The 24,553-nt window shown below is 37.4% G+C and overlaps 1 protein-coding gene across 2 annotated transcripts in view; it reads right to left on the reverse strand.

Moving 5' to 3' along the window:
- Positions 1-24,553, reverse strand: part of PBX3 (PBX homeobox 3) — a 205,940-nt gene that overhangs the window by 29,231 nt on the left and 152,156 nt on the right. For both annotated transcript variants that reach the window (XM_025888466.2, XM_025888464.2), the window contains exons 3-5: positions 22,085-22,326; positions 11,201-11,391; positions 1,802-1,937 (exon numbers count right to left, since the gene is read on the reverse strand). In XM_025888466.2, the coding sequence (XP_025744251.1) occupies positions 1,802-1,937; positions 11,201-11,391; positions 22,085-22,326 (569 nt within the window). The remainder of the gene's footprint in view (positions 1-1,801; positions 1,938-11,200; positions 11,392-22,084; positions 22,327-24,553) is intronic.

Below are 24,553 nucleotides of genomic sequence, written 5' to 3' on the forward strand. Positions count from 1 at the left end.
CTAACAAAGCTGTTTTTCTATCAGAAAATAAGTGAAATGAATATAGCAATATACTTAAAAAAGTAAGTAATGTGTTCCTAGCCTATTTTAGAAGTAGAGCAAAACCTCCCTGGTTCGGAGCAGTCAGAAGGAAACTTTTCTCCCACTTATTACACAGCATGTGTTAGGCAAGTCCTACATTAGACACAAAATGCTAGTACTATACTAATGAAAAGCCAGGATCTTATCACTTTCAAAAAATGTATATAATCTGTGTTATTCTCCAATGGTAACTATGTTATAGAAGTAAAAAAGAAGCAGAGACATGAAAACACCTTAATTGAAATTGGACCTGCAAACATTTGAATTCTAAAGTCAGAGAGCTCTTGGGAGAGCCTGAAAATGGGGCTCAGCATCATCAACTGATGTTTAGCATGAGCCCAATCCTTTCACTAATGTTCAGGGGAAAAGCACACACCAGAAAAACACCCACTTAATTTCATCTTCCCTATATGACCCAGCACATTAGACTGTTCCTTAATATTTTAAGTGGCAGTGAGTACTATATAACCCAGACAGGAATGTTTTATATACATCTTCACAAGTTGGTAACTCAAATCAACTATATTCCATTTCAAACTGGGCAAGAGGAATCAAGATAAGCCACTATTTCATAAGAGAATGACACTAACTCTTAAATGATAGCATAATTATAAACTGAAGGTTGTTCTAGAGGTTCCATGGAAAGTAATGCCAAAACAGAAGCTAGAAATCATCTCAAACCCAGACCCTAATCCCTTAAAGAACAATGACTTAAAATACTGATATAAAACTTTCAGTAGAATCTGAAGGGGATCTTTAATATCTTGGACTTCAGATGTACAGCAGCAGTATTTATTTAGAAACTACTTTAAAATTTTTGTGACCCATGACCAAAAGGGAACATTGAAATTTCTGCCAAGGGTCAGCTTTTCCTTAAGTTCCACTGCAATAGCTGGTTGGCAATTACCACATTTGCGTGCTATAAAGAAAAGCTATCTCGATGTCAATCTATAAACAACAGTATAAGTATTTAAATAAAATTATATTTTAGAGCTAATGCCAGTAAAATATACTTATTTTATAAGGAGGTATAGTTGTTCATTTGTTTGTCTCCAATCCTCAACCTAAATACCCACCTATCTGCCTAAAACTAAATGTATTTTTGTTAGAAGATGACAGCTAATTTCAGGGTCACAATTTATTACAAATAAATGTTAAAAACAAAACAAAACAACAACAACAACCCAAAAAACAGTGACAGGTATAAACTTAATTCTTCTGTTTAATGAATAACAAGGAAGCAAAGAAATCCTTGGGACCCAAATATCATAGCATGGTTACCAAGAAAAGACTTAGTGAATTCCTCAAAGCTTTCACCAAAGAGTTATATTAAATTTCCTTTCGGCAACAAATAAATTGGTTTCTCACTGGTAGAAGCTTAGGTCAGTCATCTAAATCAGGGAAAGCAGGACTACATGCCATTTACTGAAGAGTCACTTAAGAATAAACTGTGTCTCTCCCCATGGCATGTTTATGTCCTCTCTATAGAAGATTTACACTGGGGTGGTGGGTGATTATCTTGATTCCTTGCCACTTAGGATTAAAAAAAAAAAATCACCTAAGCTTTAAAAGCTTGCATAAAAATGTGGGAATATCTATATTTTCTTTTTATCTTCTTCGATGATGGAACACATGGATCTGAAATTTGGTGATACCCTGAGCAAAAAATAGGGTTCCTATATCAACAGGGAAACAAGACAGACCCACGGTGTCCTCTCACCTGTGACACTGTGATGCTGCATTTCTTGGCCAGCTCCTCTTTGGCTTCTTCACTGGGGTAGGGGTTACTGAGGTGTGAGTAAAAATATTCATTCAAGATTTCTGTGGCCTGTTTACTGAAGTTACGCCTTTTTCGTCTATGACAAGAACCAAGAGAGAATTATAGTTATAATCAGCCTTAACCAAAGAGGGATATACTGATTAGAATTATACGAAAAAAATAATTTCTATTTTTAAACATTCTTAGGGTCTGATTTATCACAATGATATTGCAGTTAGGCTCTTGGCACCCTCCAAAGCACTTTCCAAATCATTTTAAGATGGAGGATCACTAAAAATACAAGAATGTGAAGCACAATTAACTTGATTCTTTAATTTATTCAACAAGGATCTACTGTGTTATAGGTATTCAATGATGATCCAGTGGGCACAAAACAGGTAAGGTCTATCAGAGAGTTTACAGGAGATTGGAGAGAGCAGAAAGTTAGGGGGAAGAAAGCCATTAGACATGTATCACGGAAATAAATACAAATCATGGTGACCATATCAAGTGTCATGAAGGAAAAGTATAAGGTATAAGAAGGAAATTTAACATAGATTACAGAGTCAGGAAAGGTTTCCTTGAAGGAGTGACACTGAATCTGAGACCTGGAGAAAGTGTAGGCATTACTCAGATAAAGAGTAGAATGGGAAGAGGAACGAGCAGAGAAAGTGGTTTTGAAACAGAAACGAGCTTGGAAAGTTCAAAGGGGTAGAGGAGACTGGAACACAGTAAAAATCAGGAAATGTGTGAGTTGAGTATGGAAGGATGGGCAGATGCCAGATTATACACAGGCTTAGTGGATCCGTAAGAATTTTTGGATTTTAAGTGTAATAGGAAGCTATTAAAGGCTTTAAATTTTAAGTTCCAAAAAGATCATTCTGACTGCTGAGAATAGTTGGAGGAGGGCATGAAAGGAAATGTAGATTTTTTGAAAAAGATTTTATTCACTCATTTGACAGAGAATGAGAGAGCAAGCAGGGAGAGGGAGAAGCAGACTACCCACTGAGCAGAGAGCCCGACAACGTGGGGATTGATCCCAGGACCCTGAGATCATGACCTGAGCCAAAGGTAGATGGCTCAACTGATTGAGCCACCCACGTGCCCCAGGAAATGTAGATATTTAAGGGGACAACTGCAATGGTCAAATTGAGAGATGATGGTAACCTGGCATAGGGTGAGAGTAATGGAAATAAAAAGATTCAAGATCTGTCTAAAAGGTAAAAACAGTGGGACTTGGTGATGGATTGGATGGGGGCAGTGGGTGGAGGAGAAAGAGAAGGAAGGTAAGGAAAAAATACATTAAGAATTTCTGGATTTTTCTGCTTAAGCAAGTGCCTGGACTAAGGCATGATTTGCTCACAAGGGAAAGAGTAGGGGAGGAAATTTTCTTTGTTTTTACTGGGAAGGGTGTGGCAGAGTCAGAAGACCAAGTATTTATTAACAATTTATTTCAAACAGCAAAAATGTTACTTATATTTGGGTTTTGTTATTAAAAACTTTTTTAAAGATTTTATTTATTTGACAGAGAGAGAGACAGCAAGATAGGGAACACAGGCAAGGGGAGTGTGAGAGGGGAAGCACGCTTCCCGCTGAGCAGGGAGCCTGATGTGGGGCTCGATCCCAGGACCCTAGGATCATGACCTGAGCCAAGGGCAGACGCTTAATGACTGAGCCACCCAGGCGCCCCTTGTTATTACAATTTTAAAGAATTCCAACCTGAAAATTAGCATTTGTCAGACTTCACTTTAAATTAGGTCCTCCATTAACTAGAAAATACTTCCCCAAATAATTTTCTTAATACTGCCTTCCAAATAATCTTAATGATCGTCTCACTTGTGATATCCTATACTCAGGAAAGAGTCAGTAGGCAGTTGTAAAACGTGGAGACCCTATGAGATTCTTCTAGTTAAAATGATGTCACTAACATGGCAGGTTAAGTACGTGATCTATGTCTCAACATTAAGGGAGAGTCAGGGGAGGAAGAAATCTAGGTCTGATCAAAACATCTCAGGTTATGAGTCCTGAAATTTCCTAATTGCAATAATTTTTTGGAAGGTTAAACTGTAGGTTGTTTCCTGAAGGATGAAGAAGAGATTCAAGATCTACTTAGGGATTAAAATCTACAGGATGTGATGATGAATTAAATGGGGGAGGTGGTGAGGAAAAACAGGGAGGGAAGGAAAAGGAGAGAAAGACACCAAGAACAGCAGTTGGGATTTTTGCAGCAGTCATGCATTCCTCTGACCTGGGGACACTTTGAAGAGGCACCCTCTGACGAGGAGGTGTGTGGGTGCGTAGGGTGGAAAAGGTCTAGAGTAGGTATTGAAACTGTCAAATCTATAGATAATTACCTGGCCCACAGATCATATTTGTTGAGACTATATAATAATGACCTACCCATGAAAATCTAAGTTTCTGGCTTCTTATGAAAACTTGGAAGATCAGTCACACGAGTCCCACATTCTCAGAAGCCAGCCATAGGCTAAAGCTGAGTGATGGCTATGCCCCCCAGATATGCACCCATCTGCTGTAATCCTTACTGTCCCTCATCCAGCCACTCCACTCAATTCTCTTTTATGTAAGTGTGTGAATTTGGGACTCTAAGTTCTAAAACATGGAGTCCAGAGCACCCTTCTTTGTTAGATGGGATGCTGCTCAGGTCCTGAATGGTTGAATAAAGCCAATTAGATCTTTAAAATAATAATAATAATAATAAAAATAAAAATAAAACATGGAGTCCAGCAGCAAGACTGAGGCTTGATACAAGAGCATTTCTTTGGGAAACGAAAGGAGGAATGAGCAGGAACATATCTGAGAAAGCAAAGCTAAGTTTAGCTCATTTATCGACTGTGCCTAGGGATGGTTTTAGTAAACACTGAAAAACCTCAGAGAAAAAAATCATGAGCAGAACAGAACACCTCACCCCAGATAGTCTGGCTACGTCCAAACTACTCGAGCACTCCTACTAGAAGAGCAGAGGCACCGATGCAAATTTATTCTTAAATGTTTTGCATTGGTACACGCTTCAACTTGTCCAATTACCAGGAAAATGTGAGTATGGCCACAGGAGAAGCCAGAGTGAGCAAGGAAATCATATATCTGAATGAGCATGTCTGTCTAGAGCAGAAAAACCTCTGCTTCTCAGTGTAGAGGCTGGTTGAAAGGTGCTACAGGAACAGATGAAACCAAAGCTCAGTGTTTGCATTCACTTGAAGGCATAAAACAGAAAAACTTGGTATTACACTTTATTTATTTTTTTAGAAAAACGTTCCGTAGAAAATGCCCATTAAGCATCCCCCTAAGTTTCTTTCCTGCAGGGTTTAGCAAACTCTAAATGGCTGTGCCTCAGGCCAGTGTGCAGCGGCGCCTCAGTCCCAGGGCTACATCCCATCAGCATCTAACATCACTAACAGTGATCTCTGCGGGAGAAGGGACTCTGCTCCAAGCTCTGCTACCTTCCCATTCTGCCTCTGCTCACTCTGACTTGTTAACATACTTCCTCTTCTTGGAAGAAAAAATAAATCATTTAGGTGTATACATTATGAATGCAGTTATGTAATAAAAAAACACACACATGTTGACAAGGATGGGAAAGTATCAGCAGAAATAAGGAGAGCAATTGTTAGGAAGGATTTCTTTCTGAAGGAAGTACTTTTAAGTATCTCTGTTACATAATATTTTTTGTTAAAATACTCAAAGTTGAAAAGCAATTTTGAATTTTTTTTTTTTGTTTTCTGACACTACCTTAACTCTTTGACTTGAGATATTGAAAGTATGAAGTAGAAATAGTCATTCATCTTCTTAGCCAATAAATTACCTTTTGCAGCTTATTGTATTTAAGAAGCTTGCTGGAATCATGGGGAATATAAACGTTCAAGACTTGGCGGTTGTTTTCAATGGCAATGTGGCTTACTAGAAAGAGAAGAAATGTTCCTGAAAAGCTATAATAAAGGCAGTCTGAATGAAGCTTGGTCTAGAGAACTGTAACAATGTCATGTCAGTATTGAAGAGAAGGCAAGGACCAGTCTAGTGGAGTGATTAAAAGTGGGCTTCCTAAAAAGGGAAATTTAGGCTGGGCCTAGAAGGATGAGCAAGGTCTCACGAAATCAACAAACACGAGCACTCGCTCTGTTCCAGGCTCCATGCTGGACACCCTCACAGATGACAACTCATCAGTGGTGACCAAGTTGGGGTTGGGTTGGGAGTTTACTGTGAAAGGCCAGCGATGGGGGTTGGGGGGTGGGGAGTGGTTCTAGTCAGAGGAAACAGGGAAGACCAAGAGGGATTTCATTTTGTATTAGTCACATGAGATAACAATTTGATGATATAATGAGAGCACTAAAAATGTTTAAACTTTGATCTAATAATTCCATTTCTGAGAATTAATCCTTAGGAAATAATCCTAAAGATCAAAAAGTTTCAATGAATAAAGATTTTCACTGAAACACTAGTTTCCATAAACATCTGTTTAAAATAGTATCCTCTTTTCATCATTTTCTTGCCCCTTACCTTGTTTTATTTTCTTCACAGCACGTATCATCCTATTACATTTCATTGCATAACTGAATAGAATACTGTAGCATACAGGCATACCTTGTTTTACTGTGCTTCACAGATACTGCAACTGTGACAAATTGAAGGTCTGTGACAGTCCTGCATTGAACAAATCTACCAGAGCCATTTTACCAATGCTTGCTCACTTGGTGTCTCTGTGTCACATTCTGATAATTCTTGTAATATTTCAAACATCTCTATTATTATTATATTTATTATGGTGATCTGTGATCAGTGATCTTTGATGTTACAATTGTGATTGTTTTGGGGTGTCAAGAACCGTGCCCATCTCAGACAGCAAACTTAATAAATGTTGTGTGTGTTCGGACTACTCCACTGACCGGCCTTCCCCCATCTCTCTCCATCTCCTCAGGCCTCCCTATTCTCTGAGACACAACAATATTAGTATTAGGTCAATTAATAACCCTACAATGTCCTCTAAGTGTTCAAGTGAAAGGAAGAGTTGCACATCTCTCACTTGAAATCAAAAGCTAGAAATGATTAAGCTTAGTGAAGAAGCCATGTCTTCATTAAGCTTGGTAAAACAGGCCAAAAACTAGGCCTCTTGAGCCAAACAGTCAACCAAGTTGTGAATGCAAAGGAAACTGAAAATGCTATCCCAATGAACACATGAATGATAAGAACGTGAAAACAACCTTATTGCTGATGGAAGAAGTTTTAGTGGTCTGGATAGAAGATCAAACAGGCCAGAACATATTCTCTTAAGCCAAAGCCTAATCTAGAGCAAGGCCCTAACACTTTTCAATTCTATGAAGGCTAAGAGAGGGGTGGAAGCTGCAGAAGAAAACTCTGAAGCTAGTAGAGGTTGGTTCATGAGGTTTAAGGAAAGAAGCCACCTCCATTATATAAAAGTGCAAGGTAAAGCAGCAAGTGCTGATGGAGAAGCTGCAGCAAGTTATCCAGAACACCTAGCTAAGCGCATCAATGCAGGTGACTACACTAAACAACAGATTTTCAGTGTGGACAAAACAACCTTATATTGTTGGAAGAAGATGCCATCTAGGACTTTCATAGCTAGAGAGGAGAAGTCAATGCCTGGCCTTAAAGCTTCAAAGAGGGGCGCGTGGGTGGCTCAGCCGTTACGCGTCTGCCTTCGGCTAGGGTCGTGATCCCAGGGTCCTGGGATCGAGCCCTGCATCTGGCTCCCTGCTTAGTGGGAAGCCTGCTTTTCCCTCTCCCATTCTCCCTGCTTGTGTTTCCTCTCTGGCTGTGTCTCTCTCTGTCAAATAAATAAAATCTTTAAAAAAAAAAAAATAAAGCTTCAAAGAATAGGCTGGTTCTCTGGTTAGGAGCTAATACAGCTGGTCAGTGCTCACTGACCATTCCAAAAATAGTAGGGCCCTTAGAGTTATGTTAAATCTACTCTGCCTGTGCTCTATCAGTGGAACAACAAAGCCTGGATGACAGCATATCTGTTTACGACATGGTTTATTGAATATATTAAAGCTCACTGTTAAGATCTACTGCTCAGAAAAAAAAGATTGCTTTCAAAATATTACTCCTCATTGACAATGCACCTGGTTACCCAAGAGCAATGATGGAGATCGACAATGAGATTATGTCTTCATGCCTGCTAACACAACATCCATTCTGCAAGTCCATGGATCAAGGAGCAATTTTGACTTTCAAGTCTTACTATTTAAGAAATACATTCTGTAAAGATACAACTGCAAGAGATGGTGATTTCTCTGCTGGATCTGGGCAAAGTAAATTGAAAACCTTCTGGAAAGGATTCCCCATTCTGAGGCCATTATGAACATTCATGATTCATGGGAAGAGATCAAAATACCAACATTAACAGGAATTTGAGTGTTCATAACACTCATAATGACTTTTTAGTGGAGGAAGTCACTGCAGCCATGGTGGAAATATCAAGAAAACTCAGATTAGAAGTGGAGCCTGAAGTGGATGGAATTGCTGCAATCCCATGATAAAACTTGAACAGATGAGGAGTTGCTTCTTATGGATGAGCAAAAAGTGATTTCTTGAGATGGAATCTACTCCTGGTGAAGATGCCATGAAGATGGTTGAAATGACAACAAAGGACTTAGAATATTATATCAACTTAGTTGATAAATCAGCAGCAGGGCTTGAGAAGACTGACTCCAATTTTGAAAGAAGCTATATTGTGAGTAAAATGCTACTGAAAGGCATCACATGCCACAGAGAAATTGTCTGTGAAGAATTAGTCATGCAGCAAACTTCACTGTTGTATAAGAAATTGTCCCAGCCACCCCAGCCTTCAGCAACCACCACCCCGATCAGTCAGCAGCATCAACACTGAGGCAAGACCCTCCACCAGCAAAAAGACTGTAACTTGCTGGAAGCTCAGATGACAGCATTTTTTAGCAACGAAGTATTTTTTAATTAAGGCATGTAGTTTTCTTTCAGACATAATGCTATTGCGCACTTAACAGACTATAGTACAGTGTAAACATAACTTTTATATGCACTGGGAAGCCAAAAAATTCATTTGATTCACTTTATCGTGATACTCACTTTACTGCGGTGATCTAGAACCCAATCTGCAGTATCTCTGACGTATGCCTGTATTTGTTTACTTGTTGACTGTCTATTTCCCCAAGTAGAATGCAAGCTCCAACTGGGGCAAATATGTTTTGTTTTGTTTTTAAAGATTTTATTTATTTATTTGACAGAAAGAGACACAGTGAGAAAGGGAACACAAGAGTGGGAGAGGGAGAAGCAGGCTTCCCACTGAGCAGGGAGCTGGAAGTGGGGCTTGATCCCAGGACCCTGCAATCATGACCTGAGCTGAAGAGCGGAAGGCAGACACTTAAAGACTGAGCCACCCAGGTGCCCCTTGGGCAAATACGTTAACCTATCTTGTTTACTTTTAAAATCTTCAGCATAAGTAAATACCTGTAGAAGGAAGGAAGAAAGGAAGGAAGGAAAGAAGAAAGAAACTATCATGGAAATTAATAGGGACAACTTAAATGCTCAAAAAATGAAGGAATAGCTAGGTAAATTATTTATCATATATCCATTTGGTAGATTTCAATTATTAAAATATTTAAAATTAGAGATTATATTATATAAAAATGTTATTTATTCATGGTAAATTTTTTAAAAAGCAAACCAAATCATGCATATTGTACCATCACAAGAACATTTTTTTCTAAAGATTTTATTTATTTATATGAGAGAGAGAGAATGAGAGTTAGAGAGCACGAGAGGGAAGAGGGTCCGAGGGAGAAGCAGACTCCCTGCTGAGGAGGGAGCCTGATGCGGGACTCGATCCCGGACCTCCAGGATCATGACCGGAGCTGAAGGCAGTCGCTTAACCAACTGAGCCACCCAGGCGCCCACAAGAACATTTTTTTAAAGCCCCCAAACCAGAAGCAAATATTCTAAAGCATTTAGGGTGATTTTTTTTAAGTAGCAAAAATGTGGTTGTCTTTTATCCTGCATCTTTCTATTCTATAGATTTTCCAATTTTCCATAGTGACCATGGGAATTTTTAAATAGGAAAAAAATAGAATAAAACTTCAGAGAATCTTAACAACAAAAAAGTAATTGAGGCAGGAACAGGTCATGTAAGGCCTTAAATGCTAGGTTAAGTAGTGCGTATGTGAGTTATCCAGAACTGAAAAGCTACTGTGGTTTTTAAGCAAAGCAATTAGGGCATCATGGGTGCCAGAACCAGAGAAGGGGTGCAGAGGGAGGGGCAAGAAAGGGACCAAGACTGGAGACAGGGAGACCTAGGAGGGAACTGGGCTAGTCCAGGTACAAAAGGATGGGCCAAGTAGTGTGAGGGTGGAAAGAAAGAGCTAAAAGGGGCAATCCTGAAAACCAAGCATTGGTGAGTTTTGGTGACTAATTCAGTATGGAAGAAGGAACCAAAAATGATACAGGGCTTTCCTTAACTAGGAGAATGGTAGTATAGTCAGGTGGCATACGTTTCTCTGTTTGGCTCTAAGGAAGAGCTCTGGCATAAACACTGTCCCACACATCTTGTTTTCCAGTTGAGAAGCTAACGTAGTTATTTTCTTTAATATTGTAAAATTTGGATGATAATTACCGCCTCTGTCAGATTGCAAGAGAGAGAAAGCAAAACAAAACAGAAACTCCTTTCCAAAGCTGAAGACTGATCACAAACTTTAGCAATGCCCAAGAGGCATCTCCGCAGAGGCAGCACACCGTAGGAGCCAGACAATTCTATTACATCATCTAGTAAGTTCAACACGTCATATACAATTGATTAAAACTCCTGCCAAACTTGAAAGTTTCAGATAGAAGGGAAATTTTCATCCTTACAGAAGAGACTCATAGGCTTTCTTCCTTGATTTGGAAAAACAGTATTTGGGGTTTTGTGGTCATTGCTATTAACTACAACACCACTTCCTTCTTGGGAGTATCAGTGTTTCCAAGTATTGTCTTATAATAGGCACAGGTAACGAAACATCAAGAAATTCTTAGAAAGCAAACCTTGTTAAAACAGAGTTACAAACTGAAAATTATCCTTAAAAATACTTTTTGAATCAGAATTAAAGGCTACGTCTTCCTAAGTCATTAGTAGCAGCACTACTCCTATCTGTTTTCTGAGTCCTCAAATTGGTAGCTAATAGTAGGACCACTCCCAGACAAGAGGAGGCCTCGCAGTGCAGGCCCCAGGAGGTGAACTACCTATCCATTGTAGAGAAGAGCTCTTCTAGCCAAATTAAAGAAGAATCTAAGACCAAGTAGGCAGTTTTACAGAAAATAATATACGAGTGAAAGGGAAAAGGAAAAAAAGCCATGCAACAGATTTGTGGCCTCACATACCTGGCATCAAGGAACCTTGATCTTAAAATCATAACTGCTTCACAAGTGCTTTGTTTGAGCTGCATCTGAATGGAACTAAATTTTCGATGGATGATGCCCACCATTCTTTCAATCTCTTTTGGGGAAATGGGACGTGTTCTACTCTGCTCTCGGAGAAGGTTCATCACATGTGTAGTGAATTCATTACATGCCTGTAAAGGAGGGAAAAAAAAGTCACTCCTTAGGAATCTGGTATTTTATATTATCATACCCAAACATTAACATCTAAATTTCCACTTCATTTGCAATTGCCAGTGGTATTATGCAGTGGGTAGGGGAAAATGAAAACTAAGACACTTGTCAAATGGCAGTGGTAGTTAGCTGGGGCAGCAAGAATTCTGAAACTATGAATGGCCCAACATGCAAAGGAGGCATAGCACTCAACTGTCCTTCCACCCACCCTTTTCCCAGTTCCAAAATGAGGTTTTCCCATTGGAGGATACGCTCTACCAACTCTTATTTATAGATATGAATATGTGTGTATTGTCAATACTATGCACCTCCTATTTTTCTCTGGGGTTTTACATTTATTCAGCAAATTTTTACCGAAGGGCTATGGGGTGCAAACTCTTCCCGATGCTACTAAGGTATAGAGAAATGAGCAAGATGTGGACTTGGTCTTTAGTAGGATAAAATATATATAAGAAAATAATTCTCAAACAAGCAGTCTGTGCAAAGTGTCACAGAAGATATGAGTGTTTCCTAAGTTCCAAGGAGGGAGTAGTCTCATCTGGAGGCAGAGATCACATCACGCTTCATGGCAGAGTGACATTTGGGCTTTAAAGAATGGGTAGGATTTTTGAAAGGTGGATAAAGGTGGAAATTAGGAAGAATGCTAGGCACAAGAAAAACCTGGAAATAATGATATGCAGCAAGTTGAGAGGATGAGAGAGTATATGCAGAGAAGAAGAGGGATTCAGGTCCATGGAAGGACATAAAGGGCCTTGGATGCCAAGCATGCCAATGTCCTGGAATAATTTGGCTGTGGTGTCGGCCTTATCAGTAGATATGAGCCATCTGTGGACAATGGGTAAAGCAGCTCAATTCTTCAGGGGAGTTGCAGCAGGAAACTAAGGATCAGATTTGGGTCTCAAACTTTTAACAACCCTCAACCCCTTTTCAGTTCACCTATATTCTTTTAGATCGATAAAACCAAGTAATGGGGCCTACACTGAAATCTACTACTGCTTTGGTAAATAAATCCTCAGTCTATACCCTTGAATAAAAAGAACATCTTCTGGCATTTTCATTAAAAAGGCAAGACAGAGATTCTGTATCTTACGGCACAGATGCCCCTGGTAGGGCAAGCAGACAGAACAATCATTGATCACGGCAAGACATAGTTTGAAGCTTTAATAATGTCCACTTCCCTACAGATATCCTGAACATTGCTCACATATAGCACATGATGGTTTTTCTAACTGCTCATTAGAGAACTAACCTTTCAAGTAAGTACACTGGGTGTTTCAGTTACTCTAAGCATTATGGAGCTTTTCTATAAATATTTCTAAGGTGAGGTAAAAGGAGTCTTGCTTACCAGATAAAGGGTGCTTCCCCCACCCTGTATGTTTTAAGTCTTAAGCAATTTAAGTGAGCAGTGACCCTAATGTTACACTTACAGGATTCTTCAGAGTATAGAATTGTGCAGTATAGACAGAGAGTAGGCATCCAATGAGCATCTACTAATGGGTCAGTTTTATTTACAATTTGAGAGTAATGTTCATTAATATCTGTTAGTACATTATCGCTGCACCATATGTGAAGAATTCTTCACTTGCAGATCTTGGTTAAGTGTAGAATGTCTATGACTCCCTGAAATTTTATCCAAGTTGTGTGCAAATGTGTAACACCTGAAGGAACAATCTGTGTTTTGTTTTCTTTTCAGATTCTTAGCCAGTTTACAACTAAAAAAGGCTAAGAATTATTGCCCTAGTTTATGACACAGTAAAATGTTAAAGAACTGTGTAGCTCTAAAACCAGAACTTCTTTCTATCTTTAAGGAAACCAAAATAAAAATAAACTTAAGATTGTCCCCATTACTTACACTATCTTATGCCAAACTGAAAACAAGTGGTCACCCTGCCAAGAAATATATGTATATTTTTTTCTTGCACTTTCTCTAAAGAGATGTTCATATAATTTCAAAATTCTATAATTTGACAAACTCTCGCCCTCTGTTTTCTCATCAATAAAATGAAGAAAATTAGACTAGCACCATGTCCCCACATTGGGATCAGAAAGTATGTGCTTCTATAGCTAGTTCTAGAGAATGTTAACACATGGTCCAAAAATACAGTATTTTGGAAAATGCTGAGTTAACCAAAATTTTTAAAGATTTTTGTTTGCTTGTTTTTGCAAGACTCCACGACACTTATATGGCAATATGCAGAATAAATCTTTAAGGGGGAATGGGATAGCCAACTTTTCCCAAATAAATATGGACACAAAAATCTCTTTTCTCTAGAGTAGTGCTGTCCAAAAGAGATACAATGCAAGCCACATATGAAATTAAAAAGAAAAAAACCTCCAGTAGCCACATTAAAAAAATAAAGAATCAGGTGAAATTAATTTTAAAAATATATTTTATTTAACCCACTATATGAAAACTATTAACATTTCAACACATAATCAATATTTTTAAAACACGGTTAATGAAGTATGTTACATTATTTTCTGGGGTACACTTTCTAATCCAGTACATTGACAGTACATCTCAATTCAAACTAGTCAGATTTCAAGTCTCAACAACTACCCATGGCTAGTGGCAACCAGACTGGACAGCACAGTTCTATGGCATCTTGGGGACCCATGTGCTAAGAAAAACTCTTTGGAAACCACATCCTGAGTAATCTTTGATGTTTCTTTTTTAATTCTTCCCCACCATGCGTTCACACAAACACACACAAAAAGACAGTTTCATTTACGAATGTCCTTGGTGAAGCAAGAGAAATTATTATTTTATTACATCTCAAGCCTTTACTATGTCTATAATATTCCCTGTTACAAAACAGGAAACAAACAAAAAGCATTTCTACTGCATATCAACGGATAGTTATCTTGAGAAAAAGCACTTGTGTGACTGTTTAAGTTGTGAGCTAAAGCTGCTTTTTTCATGGAACACCATTTTTTTTTTTAAAGTAAAACGACCAAATTATAATTATTCAGACTTGGGTATTTGGCAGATGTCCTCTCAAAAAAGAAGTGTGCCTGTCAAGCAAAAGAGCTGACATAAGTAGTGTGTATCCTAACAAAATTTGAGTTTTCAAGTGAAAATTAGAATTTTGGAAAATCTGCATCCACCATCGTGAGTTTCACAGTTTCCCAGTCAACTTTCTGATTAGCTTGGTGTTGATACTAGTTAACTGTATTTTGGTATTATAAAATGAAATGTGTCAACACTGGAAAATGTACGTAACTCAGTGAACCAGTATTTTCCAAATGATCAATGCATGATGTTACAAAAACATGCACAGGTAGAAGATCCATTCGAACTGCATATTAGACCAACGGATTTTAAAGAAACAGAGTGCAAAGAATTAATCGATATGGTTTCAAACTCTGCATTATAACTAACCTTTAAGGAATTACTTGTCAACTTTTGGTGTAATATCAAAGAAGAAAGTCCACAGCTACCTGAAAAGGCTATTACCATATACTCCTGCCTTTTCCAGTGCCATGTTTGTGCGAGGTCAGATCCAGGTGCTCTTTGTATACTTCAGCCACGTTATAGCAGACTGACTGCAGAAGCACGTGTAAGATCCAGGTGACTTCTATTGAGCCCAACATTAAAGAGTTTGGCAAGAATGTAAAAACGTCATTATTCTCAAAAGATGCTGAGCTTTTGGGGGAAATACAGGTTTTTACAAAAATGTTACTTAGGTTAACATATAATGATTTATTATTATTTTAAGATTAATTAATAAATACTTTAAATTTTTCTCAGTTTTAATTTCTCTTATAATAAATGTTGACAGATACAATCCACCAAATAAAAGCTCTTAGGGGTCTCTCAAAACTTTTAAGAGTCTAGGTTTTAAGACCAAAAAGTCTGAGAACCACTGTACTGGACTATGGAAGCATTTTTAATTTGCACATATAACACTGCAAATTCCCAAAAACCTAGCTCGCACATTATGGTAACATATATCTTTGATAGGGTGTATGTCCTGATAAATAGTTCAAAACTCCTATGTGAATGATACCTGAGATGTTAGCTCTCTTAAGTTTTTCTCTGGCTGCATTTTAATCTCTCCAGAAAGAATGTTTGCCTATGGTTTCTAGGAAGGATGTAGGAAAAAAAGCGTTAAAAGCAAAAAGTTTCTGCATCTGAAAACTCATAATTTCCTAAAACATTTGCTGAATGTCTCACAACTTATTAAGTGAACTCATCTATGAATGCAAATGCTGATTAGCAATTTGGCAATAGCCCAACATTCACAGAATTCACATAGCTTTTCTTTAAACCAGTAGTTCATACATGATTAATTAGAACATCTCATTTATGTAGTATGCACTTTAGCTCATTACTCTAAGTAAAATTCGTTAAGTATTTACATTTAGATAATTAAAATCTGGGTACACCCTTAAGAAAGATGCATACACTTTAGGCAAAGTGATTTTTTTCCTTTATACCACTGAAAGTAAATTACAGCCTCATTTACAGCATCCTCTGTACCAGTTTCACAGCAGAGCACAGTACTGCCTCATCTTCTATTCCTTAAAAGGTATATATTTTTTAAACATATAAATGCAGTGAGAATGATCAAATGATTGCAGAGTTGTTTTGAAGGGCCACCCAACCACACACTAGCATCAATGCTGTTTATAAGGTGGGATATTCGCTTCAAACATTTATCACAACCTCTGTCATACCTGTAAGACTATTAAAATAGACACTGGAGAAATTTTTCATTGCCTTATTATTTTTCCAAGTGAAAGTATCAGTTAAAATTTTTCTGGTCAATGTCCACAATACAAATGTAGAAACACCTTGTTTAATTGGAATATTCAGGAAATAAGAGTTTTGATTCCTTGAATTTTCTGATTTAAAGTAATGGCAGAAACCTCTTTTTCTTTTAATCCAGCTGTTGAAACCTACCTAAGGATGCATTTTTGTTTGTGTTTTAAAACACACCTAGCAATAACATAGTTAAATGAACATAAAGTATGAAAAGCTTCATCTGAAAAAAATATTTTCAATCAGCTCTTATCTATGAGAATTTCTCCTTGCCATTTGTTCCTTTCTCCTTAATAATCCAAAACCAATTGAAGATCTGAAATATCTGATTTATGATGATTTTAATGATATTTGTTGGCTAGTAAAACTGTCTCCTCTATATCCATACATATTTCATTTACACTCAAAATTAAAAGTTTTCAGGTCTGTTGAACTTTCAGGTTTGTTTAACTTTGTTAAAGTTTCATTTGTTTTGTGGTGGTGCTTTTTTTCATTGTGAATTCAAGATACAACCCCTTTCTTGCCTGTAAATTCACATCATTGAATGTAAACATACAAAATCAGACAGTGAGCAAGCACTAATTTTAGAGGAAGCTTTAAAATGGGTCAGTGATCAGATCTAAAAACTGAATTGGTCTTTTGTAACCATCCGGAGAAGCTGATTGCAGTCAACCGATCATGATACTCCCATTCTAAAATCTACTTTTTAAAGAAAGAATAAATCTCTTTTCAAAGTTATTGCCTCTCAAATTTGCATGTATCCATTTTCTAGATGTCTTTATAACCTTGCAAGTAACTCTAGTCCGATATCATAGATTTTGTATTTATGGGATGCTTATTAAATCAACAAATTCTTCTTGTTTTAGGATAAAAGTCAACATTTAAAGATTTTTTTCTAAGCCAAGTAGAAGGTGACCAATATGAGTAGGGAACAGCCACAAAGATGAAATATCTACTGTATCTCAACACATCTTACCTAATTACATGATTTAGGGGCCTATCTCATGAGGTTTATGTAAGGAGTACATTACATATGTTAAGTTCTTTGCACAGAGCCTAAGACATAATTAATACTTAATAAATGGCAGTTATTGACAATGAAAATGGCAATTATATGAAATTCATATTTTGCATATGCTAGCTATTCTGCAAGCAGTCCCTACTCTGATTACTTAATACAGTTATTATATTCAGGACTTCCCACTGCCTGAACAGTACAGATGGAAGTTGAAAACAAAAGAATATTCAAATATAAAACAATTCATTTTATTAATCAACTTTGTGGTCAAAGATACATTTGGCATGTAGAACTAATAAAGCAGAAACTTGAAGGAAAAAAAGGGAACATTCAAACACTCTTTCCAGCCAAGGAAAAGACCCAGCATGAAAGCTGACAAGAAGTAAAACTCTTCCCTTGGAGCATGACAAAGCCTTGCTTGGTAAAATGAAATATAAAGTTTCCATCAGATAGGACCCTTTTGTCTTTCCTGCTTACCTAGTAAGAACAAATAGCAAAATGGGATTAGGAGTTTTTGGGCTACACAATCTCTAATGTAATAACATCAGCATTTTTTAATCTGATAAAAATAAAACTCCTTTACAAAGGAGATTTTGCCAGCGAATCTAAACGCATAAATGTTGAGATCCTCAAAAAGCACAAGGACATGCCTTTACCATGGTTTAGGTTCCACATTCATTCTCCATTCCCCCAACAATTAATTGCCTATAGTCTGAAAGTCCTCTAGTAGCTAAATGGTATCTGATTGGTCTTGGGTACATTCGGTGTGCATGCTTGGCTCCAGTGCTTCACCTGATTTGAGGTGAATTCAAAAGACATCTGTGAACTCAGAAAGCAGGTTCCCAGATGCTTGGGGAGGGTTGGGACCCTTACAACACTTTTGCCTTCAGCAAAAAATGTATTTCAATATAATTATAGTAGATAGCTTTCAATATGTCATCTCTATTATAGCAGTTGTAAATTATGGAGTGAATTGCCTGTGTACAAGCATTTCTTCTGGTACAAGCCAAGTGGGAGAGCAGCACAGGGCATGATATATCTTTTTCTTTTTAACTGAGAACAAATGACTAAGTCAAATTTCATTTGCAAAAACCAATGTGTCCATTTCCCTTTGGTAGAGAGGTGGAGGAAGCCAGAAGGCCTTCAATTTTTAAAAGCAGGCTTCCCAGGACTCTTGGCTCAAGTTCATTAGGAATTCACTTACTCTACTAGTTTGGGCCTTTAATCTTAAGAGCATATTTGAAAGTTATAGTAAAAGCATTTTCCAAAACCTGTCGTTAATCAACAAAAAGACAAAGAGGCAACCAGGCTTCTTAAGAGAGAAGCAATGCACCCCTTAACAAAGTATTACAAGACAGTTGCTGCAAACTTTGAAAATTCTATATTCCTGTTGGGTGTCAGGATCAACAAAAGAGAAGTGAAATAGGTTTTTGTTTTTTGTTTTTTTTGAAAGGTGAAATAGTTTTGATTTGTTTTGGGTGGTAGTAATATTCAAGAATCATATTCTACTATATATTCTATGCCTAATATTTCAAAAGTGTTTGTAAGTGAATTTAGATGGTTATCACCAAAAATCATTATATCTGAGCCAGACAGAAGATCAAAGGACATTTTCTGGGGGAAAAAGGACAGGAATCTAAAGACAGTACCATTCCTCAAACACGCATATAGAACCGAGCCTTGCAGCTTGGATTTAATTTTGCTCAAACTGTAGCTCTAGTCTGCTTAGCTTTGTAAATGTGGCTGTGTTTATAAGGTACTTTAATTTACTGCAGTGGTAGTGTTTGTTAATTTTATGGCAATCTAAATCTAAACAGGCTTCAGATACATTTTCATTACAGCTTCATTGCAAAACACAGTAGAGTGAATAGCTCTAAGATTCCAATGTAGTTTATTTCTTTCAGTAAAAGACTCAACACAATTTTCTGATGAAGCCACTGCCTTAACATGCATGTTCTTCCTATTACTAATAAGCTCTGCCACTCAAAATACCCATGTTCACCTTTAGGAGGAAAAGTATAATTTCTGGAAAGTCATTAAAATGGTTGTTTTTTCCATCTCTACTCTGATCCCATTCTAAATGCAAGTCAACATGAGCAAATGAGAGAAAACCAGAATGTACTAAATTATTTTCCAATTCTTTGTAAGTAGCAGCAGAATTCAGTGGAAAAGGAAGGCATATTGTCAGAAACTGACTTCAATACCTGATTCTGACACTAACCAGATGTGTGACACTGGACAAATCATTCAACCTGAGTCTCATTTTCTCATCTGTAAAATGGAAATTATAATGCCACCTATCTTGGAAATGCCACCCTTTTATCTCATTCAGTTCTGCTTGGCCCTCCTGGTAGCTCCAAAGCATATCCCTGGAAGGTCTAGTCCAGATAGAGCCCACAACTTGTATCCCAAAGACTTGTAAAAAACAATTGACTATCTTATGTCAAAATTCACTGATCAAATAACTTGGGAACTACAGAGAAAAGAGCTATAAAAGCCAGCCCCAAAGACAACTCAAGTGAATGAAATGCTGCTCCGTTGTTTCTAAAACAATTCAGAACCTACAGAAGAAAATTTGTAAACTTAAATTCTGTTATCAGCCAACCAGTCATCACACTCCACCTATATATTTGTCCATAAAACTACAGCAATTTCATATGCCTGTATTTTTCCTTCAGAAAGTGTCAAAAATGAGCAAGGAAATATACATTTAAGTGGTTTTTATTAGGTTACTGAATATACCGAGAAATAAGATTCATTATTATGCTTTAAAACCCATTATTTCCCAATATATTGAATCAAAAAAAAAATCCAAAAATACATACTACAGATTAACTTTTGAAGAACCTGTGTGTATTCTTAAAGTAAAACAAAACAATTCAAAACAAAACAAAACCCCTGAAGACACTGACTGATGACAGCCTCACCTGATTTCCAACAGGGCAAGAGAGAAAAAGGAAGCTGGTATGAAGAAACATGGCAGGAGACAGCAAGGGAACCACCTTAATTCTTCATCCAAAAAGTTGGGCCATTTGGCCCCAAATACTATAGATCTTTCCATGCAAGGTGAATGATGGTATTTATTAAGTATGTATAGATGTATTTAACATAAAGTTATGCGATTAAGATTATACTACGAATTGGAACCATTTTCTTCTGTTTATGCTCAGGGCAACTTTTTCAACCATGACTTCTTTTGTTTACTCTCCATTATTCATACGTCAAATCAGAAAGCTCCATTTTTTGCATGTACATATATAAGATAATTTTTCCAAAATCCTTATTTGCACTTCTTCCACCAAAAATGATCCCTACAAATGAGGCTAGAGATACAGTTTGAGACCCCAGAAAGTACTATTCAGGAAAAAAAGACAATATCTTATAATATTAATTTATATTGGATTTTAACATCAAGCTACATAAACTTTCTACCCTCCTTCAAAACACACTCACCTCTGGAACAGAATCCAACATTTGCTTAATACCACCATATCCAGAATACTTGAGAAGGCAATGAAAAAAATAACATATACAACTGAAACTATGCAGGGAACTCAGAAGAAAAATCAGTAATAAAACTGACCAGGACACCCACATCACATTAAAGTGTTCGGTCTTCATGAAGTGCCTGACCGCACAGTGAAGTATTTGGGGGTAAAATGGTATGATGCTTAAGACTTGCTTTAAAATACTCCACCAAAACCAAAACAAGGTGTGTGTGTGTGTGTGTGTGTGTGTGTGTGTGAGTGAGAGAGAAAATAAGACTGGCAAAATACTGATATTATGTATCTGGGTGATGGGTGTCTAGGCAGTGCTTAATTTTAGGTTGAGCTCTATAAAACTGCCAGTACACAACTCTTTTGACCTAAAAACTTGGCAGTTTCACAGGATTCAATGTAATAATATTCCCTTTATTTGGGGGTACGTTTAAATATTTCCATAATAATGCTTTTTAAAATTACCTGCTAGTGAAAAATCCTTCAAACTAAAAGGTTTTTAGGTTGAAACTAACAACTAAAGTAAGTTTAAAATGAACTACCAACATTTTACATGACTTCATTGAATCTACGACTTATTTTTTCCCACCCCTTAACATCTCTGTGAAGTATGGAAGCATTTTACAGTCAATAGCATATTATAGTTCAATTGGGTAGTGTTAACTTTTTTCTTGGTGGTACCTAAACAATGACACAGCTTAAAATCAAAGATACCTTAGATTCAATGAAGTGTGGTTAACATAATTGCTGAGGACAGCATTTGTAATCCACACCTCTATCTACTCAGGAATTTAGCACACAATGCCCAGTAGTCCCTGCCCGGAGGTACCTATAATTATCCCGGGAGTCTCCTCTTCAGAGAGAAAGGCCAGAACCTGCTTACTTTGTGACGGTAGCTCCCTCAACTATAATCTGGCACAATCTATAAGGATTAATTCCTGGGAGGATTCTGGAGCTCACAGCATAGGAGGAAGAGCTCAGCTCTCTGTGCAGTGCTTCCCTTTAAAAGTTGTTAAAACTCATGAACAAGGCCAGTGCGTAAATGTTAATTAGCCAGGGCTCTGAAGGGCACCAAGCAGTGAGGTTAAAGGGGAAGGATGGCTGCAGGGGTGGTAGTAAGGGCACGTGAATGTGAGGAATGAATAAAACTAAAACAAGTAGATGGGACAAAAATAGGTTTCACTTCACCTCTGAAATCTCAAAGGGACTTCATTTCATGAATCCAACAATTCACTTGGGTTTTTGCATTGACCTTATTTATTTAGCTCTTTGTGTCAACACCTACCCCTCACAGCCCTCAGAATTGGTTAGCGCAGTCTAATAGAAGAGCAATAGAGGGTTTGTGCAGGACTATGAGAGTGGCGGCTGCTGACCTGTTCATATTTCTCCAGTTCTGTGTGATAGATTTGTCTGATCTGGGTCAATTTGGCTCTGTAATCTGAGTGTTCAATAGAGTTATCTGAAGAACCTCCAGAGGCTGCCGCGGCTGCAGCTGCTGCCGCCGATCCCCCACCTTTCTCAGGACCTGAAACCCCTTCTGCCAAAAGCATATTGTCCAGTCTCATTAGCTGGGGATCGGGAGGGTCCTCCTCCTGGGCTCCTCTGATGCTGAGACCTTCAAAGGAAGAGAGAGACAGAGAGAGAAGAAGCGAGAAACAGGACAAATAGTGTGAGTATTTTTGTTTATTTGAGAAAATGATCAAACAACATTAGCGTACTACAATTCATGCTGAGAATTTCTTTGTTCACGTTTATCAATAAGCTTAAGTATGAAAATTCTTTTCGAGAGAATATTTACATGCATCCCCAGAATTTCTATTATTACCCCCTCTCAGTTTATCCTAGATTGGATCCCTAGAAAAAGGTAATTCTGGCTTCTCAGAATATGCTAACATCAATCTTCCCAAATTTTGAGGATTTAAGCATAAAATGTGAAGGGGGTAAAAAATTTGGGATTTTGAGAAAGGAAAAAAATAATTCCAAGGATATAAAACAGACACATCTAAAGGTAGTTATTCTGTTTCTCTGTATGTTTTGGAAGAACAAGAATTTAAAATCCCACAGAAAAATTCATTCACAAACTATATCCAAAAATTAGAAAATAAACAGGATTAGAGGGGAGCTTCCACTGTGTAATTTTAGGGGGAGAAGAGAAATTCATACATCATGAGGTAATTAGCTATGCTTTAAAAATATATATTAGTGAATGAATTTGTTAAGCAGTTGTCTGCAAACTGTGAAATCGGGACCCTAAATAGAATACTAAAAATGTACCACTGGAATGGCAATACAGTGCTGGGCACAGAAGTCTCAATCTAACTTTGTGTTTAAATCAAGAACTTCCTAAGTGATGCCCAGTCAGCAACCTCATCTGAGAACTACAGATCACAGCTGACAATTCATAGGTTTAATCAGGTCACATAGGCTTTCTGCCAAGATGTTTTCAACAACACAGAAGACAAAGTTTTAAAATAATTATCATGGTATAAAAAGCACTGGAGTCATGACAGCTCAAAATCACCATTTTCATTAATGTGTAACATAATCTAAAATATCCCAGCCCAATTAACCTCTGTAAATCTGTTTAAAAGCAGGTTCCCCACACCAGTTACAAGGCATCTTGGGGAAGGGGGAGGCGGGGAAATTGGCATCTTGCATGTCTGCATTTGGATTCTGCCTTTTTCGCCTGCGCCTGTTGTTGTTTATCCACAGTGGTGCACACTCTGTGTCTAGTGTAACTTACATGACAGTAACATCTATAAGCTGCCAAGTACTCAACTGAGCACCAGCTTCGTGATTTTATATGCTAACCTAAAACTACCATCAATTCTTTTAAGAACAGATTTCATTCCTAGATGTCCTGAATTACACCCACAGCATGACAGAGCTCTTGGTTGTCTTAACTCAAATGCACAACTTTAATTTCCTCCCTCAAAACACTTTAAAGCTGTCACTTTCATTTAAAAATATACTTCAGAATAATTTCAACTGGGTAATAAAACTAACTCACAATAATTTAAAATTATATCTGTTGCCCGTTCAGAGGCAAATAAATAAGGTTTGAAAACTGTAATATACTAAAACAATAAATTCATTTAGGGAGCCAGAAAGTTAGAGAACTCTCTTAAATAAGATAAAATCAGTATCAGTATCAACATTGTTGATAATTAAAAATAGAAAAACATGTATTTGCTATTTCTTCTAGATCTGGCAAATACTGGTTACGCTGGTATTTTAATTTAACATCTTTAATTTTCTTCCCTTCTAATTCACTTTGTTAGATGTTAAAATCTCATGGCCTCAACATGCTCGTAGTTCCACATACCAAGTTTTCTGTGCATCTGGCACGCAGTGAGGACTCACTGAGCAGCCTCTTCTTTTGCACTCTGGGCTCAGCTTCATTTTCTATCATTTGTTGGGGGAGGTCCTTAAGTTTCTCCTTGTTCAACTAAATTTTTGCTCACACTTTTGTGTGTTCACTGTTTCTCTTTTATATATATACAGATACTGGTGCTTCTCCTGGAAATGTGGTTTGTTTGTTTTTTTTTTAATCTACCTTCAAGGTTCCTCCAGGTTTCTAGTTTTGCCCTTGTACTTATACATACTGATCTTTTCCCTACGGATATTTGGTGAGGTTCTTTAATAGTAGAGATCAACATCCACAGTCAAAATTATTACACTTCCCTGCACAAGTATGGCAGTGCAGTGACTTAATACACAAGGAAGCAGACTATAAGGGAGACAGAAGAAGGAGATTCATCAGGAAGAAATGCAAAAGACATGGCACTTTTATACATTGCTAATACGTATATAAACCAATACCACCACACCAACAGGAAGCA

This window comes from Callorhinus ursinus, unplaced genomic scaffold (genome assembly GCF_003265705.2).
Source record: "Callorhinus ursinus isolate GAN/ISIS: 27379988/994484 unplaced genomic scaffold, GSC_fseal_2.0 scaffold24, whole genome shotgun sequence".
NCBI classification, from domain to species: Eukaryota; Metazoa; Chordata; class Mammalia; order Carnivora; family Otariidae; genus Callorhinus; species Callorhinus ursinus.